At 37.6% G+C, this 16,248-nt stretch overlaps 1 protein-coding gene and 1 pseudogene across 9 annotated transcripts in view; both read left to right on the forward strand.

Annotated features, from left to right (window-relative positions):
* LOC309799286 (centrosomal protein of 78 kDa-like) overlaps positions 1–16,248 on the forward strand; it is a 659,089-nt pseudogene that overhangs the window by 494,598 nt on the left and 148,243 nt on the right. The window lies entirely within an intron of this gene.
* LOC309801411 (uncharacterized protein) overlaps positions 1–16,248 on the forward strand; it is a 126,444-nt gene that overhangs the window by 80,358 nt on the left and 29,838 nt on the right. For 3 of the 8 annotated variants that reach the window (XR_014293580.1, XR_014293582.1, XR_014293583.1), the window contains exon 4: positions 3,949–4,030. The exons of 3 other annotated variants lie outside the window; for them this stretch is intronic. Coding sequence is in view for 2 of the 5 variants with exons in the window: in XM_082616251.1 (XP_082472377.1) it covers positions 7,896–7,963 (68 nt within the window). In the remaining 3 variants the exon portion in view is untranslated. Of the gene's footprint in view, positions 1–3,948; positions 4,031–7,837; positions 8,962–16,248 lie in introns of those variants that run through there. 2 more of the 8 variants (XM_082616251.1, XM_082616253.1) reach the window with 2 other exon arrangements.

The following is a 16,248-nucleotide window of genomic DNA, read 5'->3' on the forward strand; positions in this document are numbered from 1 at the left end:
TTCTTTTTGAATTATGGTTTTCTCAGGGTATATGCCCAGGAGTGGGATTTCTGGATCATATGGTAGTTCTACTTTTAGTTTTTTAAGGATCCTTTATACTGTTCTCCATAGTGACTGTATCAATTTACATACCCACCAACAGTGCAAGAGGGTTCCCTTTTCTCCACACCCTCTGCAGCATTTATTGTTTGTAGATTTTTTGATGATAGCCATTCTGACTGGTGTGAGGTGATACCTCATTGTAGTTTTGATTTGCATTTCTCTAATGATTAGTGATATTGAGCATCCTTTCATGTGTTTGTTGGCAATCTGTATATCTTCTTTGGAGAAATGTCTATTTAGGTCTTCTGCCCATTTTTGGATTGGGTTTTTTGTTTGAGTTTGAGCTGCATGAGCTGGTTGTATATTTTGGAGATTAATCCTTTGTCAGTTGCTTCATTTTCAAATATTTTCTCCCATTCTGAGGGTTGTCTTTTCGTCTTGTTTGTCATTTCCTTTGCTGTGCAAAAGCTTTGAAGTTTCATTAGGTCCCATTTGTTTATTTGTATTTTTATTTCCATTTCTGTAGGAGTTGGGTCAAAAAAGATCTTGCAGTGATTTATGTCATAGAGTGTTCTGCCTGTGTTTTCCTCTAAGAGTTTGATAGTGTCTCACCTTACATTTAGATCTTTAATCCATTTTGACTTTATTTTTGTGTATGGAGTTAGGTAGGGAGTGTTCTAATTTCATTGTTTTACATGTAGCTGTCCAGTTTTCCCAGCACCACTTATTATTTTTTTACATGCTTGGCTTTTGTTTGTTTGTTTGTTTGTTTGTTTATTTATGGCTGTGCTGGGTCTTCGCTTCTGTGCGAGGGCTTTCTCTAGTTGTGGCAAGCGGGGGCCACTCCTCATCATGGTGCGTGGGCCTCTCACTATCGCGGCCTCTCTTTTTGCGGAGCACAGGCTCCAGACGCACAGGCTCAGTAGTTGTGGCTCACAGGCCCAGCTGCTCTGTGGCATGTGGGATCCTCCCAGACCAGGGCTCGAACCCGTGTCCCCTGCATTAGCAGGCAGACTCTCAACCACTGCGCCACCAGGGAAGCCCAGCACCACTTATTGAAAATGCTTTTCTCCATTGTATATTCTTGCATCCTGTATCAAAAATAAGGTGACTATATGTGCGTGGGCTTATCTCTGGGCTTTCGATCCTGTTCCATTGATCTATATTTCTGTTTTTGTGCCAGGACCATACTGTCTTGATTACTGTAGCTTTGTAGTATAGTCTGAAGTAAGGGAGCCTGATTCCTCCAGCTCCATTTTTCTTTCTCAAGATTGCTTTGGCTATTCAGAGTCTTTTGTGTTTCCATACAAATTGTGAAATTTTTTGTTCTAGTTCTGTGAAAAATGCCATTGGTAGTTTGATAGGGATTTCATTGAATCTGTAGATTGCTTTGGGCAGTATATTCATTTACACAATGTTGATTCTTCCAATCCAGGAACATGATCTATCTCTCCATCTCTTGTATCATCTTTAATTTCTTTCATCAGCGTCCTGTAGTTTTCTGCATACAGGTCTTTTGTCTCCTCAGGTAGGTTTATTCCTAGGTATTTTATTCTTTTTGTTGCAGTGGTAAATGGGAGTGTTTCCTTAATTTCTCTTTCAGATTTTTCATCGTTAGTGTATAGGAATGCAAGAGATTTCTGTGCTTCAATTTCTCATCCTGCTACTTTACCAAACTCATTGTTTAGCTCTAGTAGTTTTCTGGTAGAGTCTTTAGGATTCTCTATGTATAGTATCATGTCATCTGCAAACAGTGACAGCTTTACTTCTTCTTTTCCAATTCGGATTCCTTTTATTTCTTTTTCTTCTCTGATTGCTGTGGCTAAAACTTCCAAACCTGTTTTGAATCATAGTTCTGAGAGTGCAGAGCCCACATTCTTGTTCATAGACAGCCATCTTATCGCTCATATGGTGGAAGGGGAGAGAGAGCTCTTTGAGGTCTCTTTTATAAGTGTACTATTCCCATTCATGAAGGCTCCATGGTCATGACCTAATCACCCTCCAAAGGCCCCACCTCCTAATACCATCACATTGGATATCAACATATGAATTTTGGGGGGATACACTCATTCAGTCTAATTCTATTCTCCGTTTGTACTACTTTCCTGTTATTTGCTCCATTCTAGCCCCATTAATTTTCTGTCAATTCTTGGAACTTGAATATTCCAACCAACCTCATTCTCACCTCCGTACCTTTACAGTTGCTATTTCCCCTGTCTGGTTTGTTCTTCATATAGATCTTCATATGGCTGGATCCTACTTATTAAGTGTTCAAAAACAGTTTCCTTAGAGTGATCTTTCCTGATCATACTATCTGTAATACCACATCCCCTAGTCCATGCTGCTCTATAATGTGTATTCTGTTTTGTTAGATTTATGACTCATCACTGTCTGTAACTTTTGTTTAATTTATCCAAACTAGACAATAATAGTAAATTCTATAAGAACAGGGATCATGTCTATATTTACTCATTGCTCTGTCCTTACTACCCAACAGGTCCATGATGCATGGCTGTATATTCGTGTACTATACAACTCTAAGGCCACCATTGACATAGATGATGATATTAAGAAGGACATTTGTAATAACTTTAAATGGAGTATAATCTATAAAAATACTGAATCACTATATTGTACAGCTGAAACTAATATTGTAAATCAACTATACTTCAATAAAAATCAACTATACTTCACTGAAATGGAGAAAAAAAAAGGGTGACAGTTGAACTTGGCAATGACTCGAACAAATGCTCACTTATTTCTTGAGTGCTTAGTACAATGTTGGACACTTTGTAATTAACTAGAAACATTTTTGGAATTAATTCCAAATTAATTTTAATTAATTAATTAATTCTAGTGGTCTGCGTGAGAGCAGATCTTGAGGATTCAAGGTAGGGGAGACTGCTTCTGCCAGTTACTTCTTTTTTTCTCCTGTTCTACAGTGTGAATACTCTTTATGATGAGTTTACATGGCAGGAGTCTTTAAGCAAGATAAGAATTCTCAGAATTTTATTATTATGATAAGCGCCAGCTCTGCCACAAAGAAAAACTGACAGAATTAAGTTTTTTCCAGTTGGACTCATCCTTTTCAGAGCAGACACTGCCCCTTTAATGAATTCCTTTTTCCCAGCAAGACTTTCCTTGAGGTTTATTTTAACAAGCTTTCACCCATAAGAATATGGACTCAGTAGCCAGGAAGCTCAGAATCCTTAGCATCAAATAGCTATGTACAAGCATCAGGCACTGGCACTGTACATAACCACAATGATTTCACAACAGGAAATATATTTGTTTTTCCATGGGGCTTTCTAAATTGGTGATTTGCAGCTCTGTTGGAAATATTAACTCTTCTCGCAATGGCTTAACAACTACATCACTAGCATATAATAGAAAGGTTTTTATAGGTCACGGTAGATTACCTTTCTCTCAAACAGCCTCAACTATGGATGAAGAATCAAAACAACTGTCCTTTATTCTCTTATAGGGGGCACTGATCTGACTCTGGCCATATACCATCTGGTTCTAGAAACCCATTTTTTTCGCCCTCTGGTTCATTTAATCCATCTTTCCCATTTATATTTCTCCTTGGTTCTACTTTACAGTCCTTGGTTCTTTCTCTTATTTTCTTTTATGAGAATTTGGTTAAACGACAGCATTTGATACCCTGAAGATACTGAGTTTCAACACAAACATAAAAACACGTTACTCATGGCTAAAATCTTGCTGACCTTTTTTTTTCCCATTTCTGAAGAGAGAAAGTTTGATAGGAAAAACATTTGCCCTTTTAAAGTCCCACTCTTATTGATCTGGGTTGCAAAATATAGGAAGCAAATGTTAATTTCTGTGGAAACAGTGATGTATTTATATATTTTCTCTATTAAAATGTTATCTTACTGTGCCCCACAGAGAAGAAGATACATTCTTTGTAGAAATGTCATCTCCATGATGTCTGCAACTTGCCTTGGAGCCTTCCAAAGGAGGTGGACAGGTAGACAATGTTTTTAATATGTGATTTAAAGATGAACCGTTGTTAAAAATCTCCCCCCAGAGTCATTTCAAGGGTAAGAAGAGGTAAAACAAACTTTCAAATAGATTTTACCAAGTAGAGGTCAGGGTAGGATCTGTTCTGTCTGAAGATGCTCATTACATATTTTAGAAAATCCAGAAGTCACTCACCCATTTTTTTAAAAAAGATACAGTAACAATATCCTATTGCTTCATATTTAGTTTGTGAAGTGCAGTTTGAAAACCAGTTATGTGCATTTGATGAAAAGCTGTACTTCCAACTATTTATTATGGAAAATTTTAAATATATAGCAAAGTTGAAATAATTTTATAGTGAATACTCATATGCCTATCACATACATGCTATGATTAATGTTTTTCTTTATTATGTATTTACCTATCTATCCATCTCTCTATCTTTCCATCAATCCATCTAATGTTTTTGATACATTTGAAAGTCAATTACAGATGTCAGTACACTTTCCCCCAAATACTACTTCACTATTGAGTTGTAAGATCATCTTACATATCCTGGATGCCAGTCTATGTTATGTATATATCTATATCTATATCTATATATATCTCATGAATATTTTCTCCAATCTGTGGCTTTCCCTTTCATTTTCTAATGGTGTCTTTAAAAGTGCAGAAATTTAAAATTTTGATGTAGTTATAATTTTTTCTTTTATAATTATCAAAATGCTATTTTTAAAATTCTGCAGTAACATGGTTTTTTTGGTTTTTTGTTTTTTTGGGGTTTTTTTTGCGGTATGTGGGCCTCTCATTGTTGTGGCCTCTCCCATTGCGAAGCACAGGCTCCGGACGTGCAGGCTCAGCAGCCATGGCTCACGGGCCCAGCCGCTCCGCGGCATGTGGGATCTTCCCAGACCGGGGCACGAACCCGTGTCCCCTGCATCGACAGGCGGACTCTCAACCACTGCGCCACCAGGGAAGCCCCATGGTTTTAATTATAAATTGAAAAGCAGATAGTATGGGTATGTGATTTTGTATCTCATGCAGAATTTGGCAGTCTGGTAGCTTGGGAGTATTTTCTATTTGTACTATTATTGCATGTATGAATTTATTTACGATAAATATACTTATGTGATACACAGAGAATATTTAAATTGTCAGGATTTGCTATTTCCCCATAACCTTTCTCCTCTCAATACTCTGAAGACTTGAAATGTTTACTTTCTTAATTGGTACCAGACCTTTGTTGAGGTGGGGGGTGGATGGGAGAGAGATATAAAGAATGTAAAGAATACAAATAATAGCCCAGGCTATTCTCTATGAGGAAGAGTGAAAGAGGGCAGAGGGGTAAGAAGGATAGGGAACAATAAAGGAAGGGTGAGGACAGGAGAGAAGAGGTAAAAGGAAAGAGCAGTCACTATCAGGAATGGGATTTAGGAAAGGGAGTGTGTAACAAATCGTTCGGAATCCTAGCTGTGTGCTGCCTCCATCTTTAAAACAAATCAACATGATCTTCAGTGCTTTCTGGAGGTTGGTTTCTGTTTGTGTGCATTATCATACTTAGGCTGTGATATATTTGACATCCTAAATTTTCATGGAGTTTATTTCCCACTCTTTGACATCTATGTATCTTACTGACACAACTTGAGTACTTCCTACTTTTTCTCATGTCCAATCACCATAAACTCATCAATACAATGGACTATCATAATGCTTTTGTGATATCCAGATGACTAATCTCCCTATGGACTATAATATTATAGACATCAGGAGACTTGGCATAGCACTCAAGTAAGACAAAGTTTGAGTGTACTTCTGTCTCTGTCAGATAGAAGTGAACTGCTCCATTATCTTTGCTGTTTGATGTGGAGACAACTATTCACCAGATCAATAGCTGTATATCAGGAGTTAGAGATGTTTTGATTTGTTCCAGGAAAAAAAGGCCCATAAAATCCAGCAGCTTTGATTAGAATTAGTACCTCATTATCTTATGATAATCAACAATCATTGTCCATGACTTATTTGCCTTTTTTACAGGCCAAACAGATTATTTAAATGGAGCAGGTGATGGAGATTACCATCTGCGTGGTTATTTTAGTCTCTGCAAATTCCCCAGATATGTGCTATTGCTATTTTTTGGTATTGTTTTCATGTAGGGACAGTTCCAGGAGCTTCCACTTGGCCCTTCCTATGTATTTTTTTCCAGTTGTGGCAAAATATGCATGACATAAAAGTTACCATCTTAACCATGTGTAGGTGTACCATTTAGTGGCATTAAGTACATTCACGTTGTTGTGCAACCATCATTACCATTCATCTCCAGGACTTTTTTCATCTTCCCAAACTGAAACTCTGTACCCATTAAACAACACCTCTCCATTCATCACTGCACCCAGACCCTGGCAATCACCATTCTATTATCTGTCTATATAAATTTGACTACTCTAGTACCTCATATGACTGGAATCACAGTATTTGTGTTTTCGGTTCTGGCTTATTTCATTTAGCATAATGTCTTCAAAGTTCATCCGTATCGTAGTGTGTGTCAGAATTTTTTACCTTTTAAGGGTCATTAATATTCCATTGTATGTATATACTACATTTTGTTTTTCCATTCCTCTGTTGATGGACATTTAGGTTGTTTCCATCTTTTGGCTATTGTGAGTAATGCTGCTAAGAACATGAAATTACAAACATCTGTTCAAGTCCCTGCTTTTAATTCCTTTGGATATATACTCTGAAGTAGAATAGCTAGATCGTATGGTAATTCTGTTTAATTTTTTGAGGAACTGCAATGGAGAAGGGTTCAGATTTCTACACATCCATGCCAACAATACTTGTTATTTATTATTGTTTTTAATAATAGCTATCCTAATGGATGTCAGGCAGTAGCAGTTCTTAATAGCACTTACCTTGGTTGAGAGTTCTATCTTTTTCCAAGTATGTGTACTCCAAAAATACATTCAGATATGGGGAAATATAGTGTAGGTCACTGCACAGGATTTCTAGTGAGGTGAACTTGTGTCAAAATTCCAGTTATCACATGGCTTCCATAAGCCCTGTTATGACCTGAAGACCACAGTGATGTTTTGGAACCTCAGGTGTGTAAATTTATCTTAATAATCTCTGAAAAATTCTGAGTTTTCCACTTTTCTTTCTAAACATTCCACCTGGAAAATTGTAAACCCCTTTGAGGTAGACCTGGAGAAAAAAAAAAAAATCACACTCTATACTTTTGACAGTGTTGCAGCAAACTTTCTGAAGCTATTGTAGCCACCTGATCTCTGGTTTAGCTCTGGGCGAGGCTGTAATTTTCATTCCTGGAAAATCAATGTAGGTTTCTACTCATTGTGCTTGAATTTTATTTTCATTTATACAGTTCAAGCCTGCTCATCAGTGTAATTCCCAGTGTAAATGTGATTTAATCTGTTACTGCTGGAAATCACTTTGGGTCAAAATACTGCCACTCTGCCCTGCTGACCTTTATGATAATTGCACTCACCTTGTTTCTCATATTAAATGCTACCACTTAACCTCTGCTACTCTGTAACCCCATATTCCTGTTAAAAGCACGGGGCCATTTCATTGGTGCTATCCCGCATTGTCATCTTTAGCCCACAGAAGACAGATGCCACAGAGGTTTTCAAGGATGCTTGTATTTGTCTCATCAAAGAATGTCTTAATGTCTTGAAGAAGAATGTTATCGGTGACCTCTGTGGGGGCATAACTGTGGGATAGTTGAGTGGGTTTTACATAATTAATCCACTCCAACATTCTCATTTTAAGTACATGGATTCCTCTGTCTACATTCCGTCAGATAAATTATGGCATCTTGCCCTCTTTGAATGTTGCTGACTATTGAATCTATGTTTCAGTCAGCCAAACAAGCCAAAGATTAGAGTCAATTCCATCAGCTAGAGCTAATACTTTGAATCTCAGGTAAGTTCTTCATAATAAATTCAACCCCTTCCAACTTTATATTCCATCTTCCTCAGTCTAACACTTATAAAACATATGCCAGGGCTTCCCTGGTGGCGCAGTGGTTGAGAGTCCACCTGCCGATGCAGGGGACACGGGTTCGTGCCCTGGTTCGGGAGGATCCCACATGCCGCGGAGCGGCTGGGCCCGTGAGCCATGGCCGCTGAGCCTGCGCGTCCAGAGCCTGTGCTCTGCAACAGGAGAAGCCACAACAGTGAGAGGCCCGCATACCGCAAAAAAAAAAAAAAAAAAAAAAAAGCAAACAAAACATACGCCACACACACATTCTACAGGTTTCTGCTGATACACATTAGCAGGATATAGCATTTCTTTTTATGTATATGCTAACTCCTACCAGGGTGGACATTATACTTGCCTCCTGGGCCCTGCTGGAATCTGACTGTAGTTATAGGTTAGGATGCAGTAAGTGCTGATGTGGGTGGGTCTTGAGAAAAGTAGAAATTTCCTTGAAAACTAACCTATTTAAATGAGGTCTTTAGAGATGTGTTAAGCAAGGGAAGGTTAGTTTCCTCAAATGGGGAGGAAGAAGGGTGGCTTCCATTGGTGAGGAAACCACAGGAAGATTTGGGTTAAAAATTTTCATATTAATCTGAGTCTGCTTACCTGCACTTATCCTAAATACTCAATATATCCTTATCTTAATACCCAACTCTTCCTGATCAATGTCCTGATATTAATCTGTGAGACTTAGCACAGATGTACATTGAACTTGCATTTTAATTCTGCAACCCACACTTTTAGATTTGAAGCTTGATCCTCAGCCATGTCTGCTGTATGGCTATAAGACATGAGAAAATTTTAAGGCCCTCAGTGTGGCTCTCTGTGTCTTCCCATGCCTCGATCTGAGAGTTTAAACACCTATCACCTTTTAACATTAAGTTTAAACATTTTCATTTTGTAAGCTCTCTGGTGCCATAAGAAGCAGCTAATGGTCCCCGTAGTGCTTGTAGTTATTACTGCCATAATAGACAAAATCAGCTGCCACTTGACGTGTAAAAGTATTGTCTTCAATTGGCAACATGTTCAAAGCAAATATTGCTGGTAATTTCTTTATTGCTTCCACTACTCGAAAGAAGCGCTTGTCTTTGCATTGGCAATGGAGTCACTACTACATTCAAGCTCAGAACCTTATTCCAGAGCCCCATCTTGAGCATCTTTTTCCTGGGATTACTCATGCAGGACAGGAAATCTGCTTCAGGAAGTTTAGAAAGTAGTTTTTAATAAAAGGAGCTTGTTTCAAAAGTTATAAAAGCTGGAGTCAAATGAAATAGGAAGGCAACCTAGAGTTTGGAAAGACTGAATCCCCTAAGCAGAACTGTAATGAATGTAGAGACTGCTGGTGGGTGCTGGGAACATGGAGGGAGAAGCCCTTGAGCAGGAGGAATTGGACGCATGAGGGAGACGAAGCCTCAGTTGTATGTACAACTCAAAGAAAGAGGTCATTCTGGGTTCTCCCCTATCCCCTTCTTCCAAACTCTCACCAGTCCTTCCTTTACTCAGAATTAATTGGAAGCTAGTTGTCAGTGAATCCTGGGAAACCGAGATTTCAGGAGTCAGTCCTCTAAAATAAAAATCAGAGCTGGAAAAAGAGAAATAGTCTTTAAAAATTATTAACACAAATATGCCATCCCTTTTCAATAACTTCTCACATTCCAGTTCACTTGTTCAAACACCCCACCACTATGATAGTACTTTGAAGCAGGTCTGTTTACTCCCTTGCTCTCTCCTGATACTGCCTTTGTATCTCTCCTTACTCTCTTACATTCCAATGTCCATTATCTAATAGTGTGTTTGTCCCTACCCCGTTCCAGTGTCTTTTAATTATGTTGGACCAACCCAAACCATTGCTTTCTCTTTTCTTGATCTCCAGCTTTCAAAGTCTTCCCAAGTAAAGTGTATAATAGTTTAGATTGTTTCCTTTATAAATTCATGATCACTAAACCTAAAAGATCCTTTAATATTGCCCTTTAATTCTGCTACATTAATCTGGACCCATCATTTCCCACTCTCTACAGTGCGTTCTCTCTTTCTGCACTATTCTTTTTTTTTAAACATCTTTATTGGAGTGTAATTGCTTTACAATGTTGTGTTAGTTTCCGCTGTATAACAAAGTGATTCAGCTATTGCACTGTTCTTAAATGGCCATGTCCCCACCATTTGCTATAATAGCAGGAGATAATCTCTTTTAATTCACAGAAAAGAAAAGAAAAGACATTAGGAGAACTTTCCTCTTAATGAATATAATAGAATTACTACATCTACTCCCATCTTTGTCTCCTTTGGTAATTTAACAGAACAGAAGCTCTATTCCTACTAAACCCAATTCCCTTACTCGTGATTTGGATTGTGTCACCTTCCACTCTCTAAGGATCCTTATTTTGTTCAATACCTTCTCTAATCTGGATCTTTTCCACTATCTTTTTTAAACATTCTAAAATCTTCCAAATTGGGAAAAATAATAAAGAAGAGTAAAGCAAAAGAGAAAAGCAAAACCAAACTCACCTTTCTCCACCTGACTTCTGTTACTAATTACCACACTATCTCTTCTTCAGAGGCACAGTTTTTAAAATAATTCTTGAAAATGTTTTTCTATATCTTGGCAATTGTGAATAATGCTTCAGTGAACATGAGAGTGCAATCTTTTTGAGATCCTGATTTCAGTTCTCTTATACATATATATATACACACACACATGCATATACATACATAAATCCATTCAGAGGTAGGATTGCTAAATCATATGATAGTTCTATTTTTAATTTTTTGACAAGCCTCCATACTGTTTTCCATAGTGACTATATACCATTTTGTATTCCCACCAACAGTGTACAAGAGATCCAGTTTCTCCCTATTCTCCCCAGTACTTGTTACCTTTGTATTTTTGATACTAACCATCCTAACAGGTGTGAGGTGATATCTCTTTGTGATTTTGATTTGCATTGCCCTGATGCTTAGTGATGCTGAATACCTTTTCATATACGCTTTGGCCGTTCGTATGTGTTCTTTGGAAAATGTATATTCAAGTTCTTTGCCCATTTCTTAATCGAGTTATTTGGTTTTTTGCTACTTAGTTGTGGGAATTCCTTACAAATTTTGGATATTTACCCCTTACCAGATACATGATTTGCAGATATTTTCTCCCATTCCATTAGTTGCCTTTCCATTCTGTTGGTGGTTTCCTTTGCTGTGCAGGAGCTTTTTATTTTGATGTAGTTCTACTTGTCTATTTTTGCTTCTGTGGTCTGTGCTTTTGGTGTCATAGCCAATAAATCGTTGCCAAGATCAATGTCAAGAAGCTTTTCCCAAAATGTCCATCGACAGATGCATGGTTCAAAAAATGTAGTATATATTTACAATGGAATATTTTCAACTTTAAAAGAAGAAGGAGGTTCTACCATTGTGGCAACAGGGATGAGCCTGGAGGACAATACACTGAGTAAATAAGCCAGTCACAGAAGGACAAATACTGCATAATTCCATTTATATGAGGTATCTAAAATAATCAGACTTCCTGGAAGCAGAGAATAGAATGTTGGTTGCCAGGGGCTGGGGAAAGGGAGAAATGGGGAGCTGTTGTTCAACAGGTATGAATTTTCAGCTATACAAGATGAATAAATTCGATAAATCTGCTGTACAAAGAGTGTAGTTAACAATGGTGTTAAGCACTTAAAATTAGTTAAGAGGGTCGATTTCATGTTAAGTGTTCTTACCACACACAGAAGAAATGGGACACAAGGAAGCTTTTGGAGGGGACAGATATGTCTATTACCTTGATTGTGTTAATTGTCTCATGGGTTTATGCATATGTCCAAACTCATCAAATAGTATACATTAAACATGTGCCATTTTTTGTGCATCAGTTGTACCTCCATAAAGCTGTTTATAAATGTTTATCTATATTTGACATCTTCACTTTATTACTTCCTTCTCATGCTTCAACCCACTCCCAAATTACTCCAATAAAAAGTTACTTCATAACTTATTTCCAGATCCATGGATGCGATGTGAAAATTTTATCTCCTAGTTACTTGACCTGTAAGTAGGATTTGCTTCTGTCTTTGAGACTTGATTTTCCTTGACCCAAAAACTCCTCTGGTTTTCCTCTAATCTCTGTGGCAGTTCATTCTCTATCTTCTTTGCAGGTACATATCCTTCTCCTCAGACATTAAATGTTGAAATTCTTCAAAATTCGGTTCTAGGCCATTATGTCCTCTCACTCTAGAACTCGTAATATGATTTCACAGAAACACACAGCTTCAGTTACCAACTCCATAAAGTTTGGACATTTGTGTACCTGAGACCTCTAATCTGAATTCTGTAAATCCAGTTGCCTATTTAACATCTAAATCTGTTCATTAAAAATATACATAAAGCTAAATACTCATGGTCTCCCTAAACTGCCGAATCTCTCCTCCTTCATTTTCATTTGTCTTAGTGTGTAGTGACACCATTCACCCAGTTGTATAAACCAGGCACCTAACAATAATCCTTGAGTTCAACCTCTCACATCAGCCACTATATCCTATCCATTATCAGTCTTATCCATTTTACCTCCTAGATACTTCCTTAATCTATCTAATGTTCTCTATCTACTCATCATTGTAAGTGGTAAATTAATGCATGAATATAAATTTCCCTGATTGCTTTGCTTGGTACCTATAGTTTTTATGGCATAAAAATTTATATAAAAAAACCCCGTTCATCTTCCCAATATCTTCCCTTCTGTTCCTCCATCCTCCTGTCCCCATGTCAAGCAAGTATACAGGACTCCCTAGAAACCTCTTCCTCAGGAAATATGCCATTTCTAAGCATCCAGGTGTGAAGGAGGAGATTACAAGGCAGTTGGAGGATTAAAAGCCAGTGAGTACAACAAGCACTGCCTGACACTACCTTGTTACTGGATAGAGCCTTGGAGCTGCACCAACTCATTAGAGGGATGTAGTTGAGAGAGATATAGGGAAGGCATATAATACGCATGGTGTATCTATCTCATGAAATATTTCAGCATCCCAAACATTATACAGGAACATTTATAAATGGGACATGAAGGTACGGGTGTCCCGGTCTCAGAAGACCAGAAGGACCTCCACAACACTTTCATGTTACAGGGTTTTTATACCACTGTGGTTGTATAAGGTACATCTAATAATGGCTGAGTCTAAATTCTCTACCTGCTCAGTTATTTAAAGAATTAAATTCATTTAAATCAAGGGAAGAAACAGTAGGTTTATAGCAGCTCATAACTGCTTACTTTTTAAAAAAATTTTATTTATTATTTTTGGCTGTGTGTTGGGTCTTCGTTGCTGCACGTGAGCTTTCTCTAGTTGCGGAGAGTGGGGGCTACTCTTCGTTGCAGTGTGCAGTGGGCTTCTCATTGCGGTGGCTTCTCGTTGCGGAGCATGGGCTCTAGGTGCGCAAGCTTCAGTAGTTGTGGCGCACGGGCTCTAGAGCGCAGGCTCAATAGTTGTGGCACACGGACTCTAGATTGCAGGCTCAGTAGTTGTGGCGCATGGGCTTAGTTGCTACGCGGCATGTGGGATCTTCCGGAACCAGGGCTGGAACCCGTGTCCCCTGCATTGGCAGGTGGATTCTTAACCACTGTGCCACCAGGGAAGCCCCTTAACTGCTTACTTTATGTAGAAAAGCTGTCACCAGTATATGGCAAGAACTTTGCTTGTATAATTTTCACTAACTGGTATAATACACCTTCTACAAGAAAACTGAAAAAGAATGAATTAGGGAGCAAAACATTTTTATCCTTTGAGCCATTCTGTTTTTAAGGGTTCTTGCAAGCTCTGATGTTTTATCTCTGGGAGAAAGAAAAAAAAAATTTTAATTGGAAATTTAGAGATTTTTTTTTAAACCTAAAATGAAAGATCTTGGTAGTAACTGAGTGTATAGTATTGTGTCATATGCTTTATCATTCAATTTATAGAACTAATTGCCCATGTGTTCCTATAATAAGGGAGGAAAAATAACGGTTTTAGTCCCATTATAGATATTGCATGATAAAAGGGGAATGATGACCATCTCCATTTCCAAAGGGAGAACAGGAATTCAAAACATGCTATGCCATAAAACGTTTAATTCAGCATTTTAAAATATTTTGAGCATTTTGAACTCAGTGTTTCTGTAACTTCTAAAAAAGTATAATGTATATACATAATTTCCACACATTTAAAATGAGTTGTTAAATTGTTAAGACCTGACTTCTTTCTCAAAATTAAGGTATGGTAGTCAGACCTGAGAATAGCCTCCAGAGGGCGACCAAGTTTCATCCCTGCCAACAACTGCATCAAAATTTAACATTGCTTCCAACAAAAGCAAGGACTTTCTAAAGTTAAAATTCGAAAAGCCAGTGATAATAGTTAATCCTTGAAAAAATACCATGACCCAAAGTCTGACTAGCTCTGCAAATATTGGTTGTTTAAGAAGGAGACCACCGATAATTTGATGGTTTAGGAGAGCAAGGGCCTTTGAATCTAGACAAATCTCACAAAGCTACTAGATCAGCAGAACTTGTCATCAGTTCACGCATGCTCTAATTTTCCTGCTCACTGAAGTCTACCTATTCTAAGCACCTTGTATTAGCAGGGTTTGGCTCTTGCATTTCAACAGACGTAAGGCCTTAAACTCAAGGGTCAGCTCTACAATTGGTTGATATATTACTTTGTAAACAGAGTTTCATCTACGGAATGGGATAAATATCTTCCTTATGTCTCATTGTTTTGTGAGTATTAAATTAGATAAATATATGAAAATACTTGACACAATGACTGGTAGGTCAACTTACTTTCTGCCCATTTCTTTTGCCCTTCCTTTTTTTCTCCTTAAATTGAGAAAGATAGGATCTTATCATGTCATTCACTTCAATGTTTTAGTGCTATATCACTCTTCCATTACTTTTCCCCAAAGTATATTTTTAAAAATCTCACAGAAATAAAGTAGTGATTAAGTTTAAAAAATTATTTCTCAATCCCTAGACAGAAGTATATCTAATAAAAGTAGGTTTGTTAATCCTTGACTGATAATGACTAGAAAATAAAGAAGTATTTCTAATTGGGCAATCCATCCAATTGGCTCTCACCGTGTACCAATGGATTATTTTTTTTCTACGTGTTTCATCTTTATTAAAGCTACAACACAGAGAACATTAGTTGAGTTTACCTTGTAACTGCCCTTTCTCATTATTCCTGACCTGTATCTACCTAGCAGACAATTACTTTTGATTCTTCTGATAAAGTTTCTAAAGCATTGCTTTTCTTTACTCCTATAGATCATACCTTTATAAAATAACCTTCCTGAAGGTAATGCTAATTTTAACTACTGATCAAGATGGCCTTAATGTTTCCCTCAGTTTGGCTAAACTTCAGACAGGTTTTTTCTTTACCATAGGCCCTTAACCTCCCTTTTCTGAAAACATTTACTTTAAGAAACTTGAAATTGTAAATTCTTTCTCTGCCCCTTTGAGATGTAAATTTTCTCCTAGTCACTTGATAATCTTCCAACCCAGAAATGTCTTTCTCAAGGACCTGGGAGTCAGCTCTTTGAAATATAACCTTCAAGAAAGGTACTGCCCCTAGTTCCCAGTCTCTGTGGGGAGTATAGGAGCCTAACTTTGATAAGAGCCAAAGCAAACAGAGATGGTCTAATTATATTGACCAACCTCTTCCCCAGCATCCTCTACTATTTTTCCTACAACTCATCCTGGCATCTAAAAACTTCCGTGCCTTTTGTTTCAGCAGAACGGAGTTCAGTCTCTCTCCCCTATTACAGAATCATCTTGAGTAAAGTACTCCTTGCCTGTTTAACCATCTGGTGCAATTTTTCTTTGACATCACTCCATCACATACTCCAAACTGCCTACCACTTTCAGAGTAATCTTATAAAACTTTGTATATGTGCTGCTGAAGTGAGCACAATCTTTATAGAACTTTGACTCACTCCCTATTTCCTGTGGCATGAAGCCCACCATTCAAACTTCTCCACAGTCTTATACCTTCCAAACTCATTAGTGTTATCTTCCAATTCCTGAATTCTCTCCTCCAATAATATTAGTACATTTTCTTCCTAAACGTGGCTAACATTTCCCCATTTTGAGATTTCATGTCTATTCTAATTTTTTTAATATTTGGAAATTTTATTATACTGTATTTGCCTATAACAAATAAAATAGAAATTGTTTCAAGTCTTTGCAGATAAATTTAGTACAGGGTATTAAGAACACCA

This window comes from Mesoplodon mirus (assembly GCF_964341445.2).
Source record: "Mesoplodon mirus genome assembly, chromosome: 3".
Lineage (NCBI taxonomy): Eukaryota > Metazoa > Chordata > Mammalia > Artiodactyla > Ziphiidae > Mesoplodon > Mesoplodon mirus.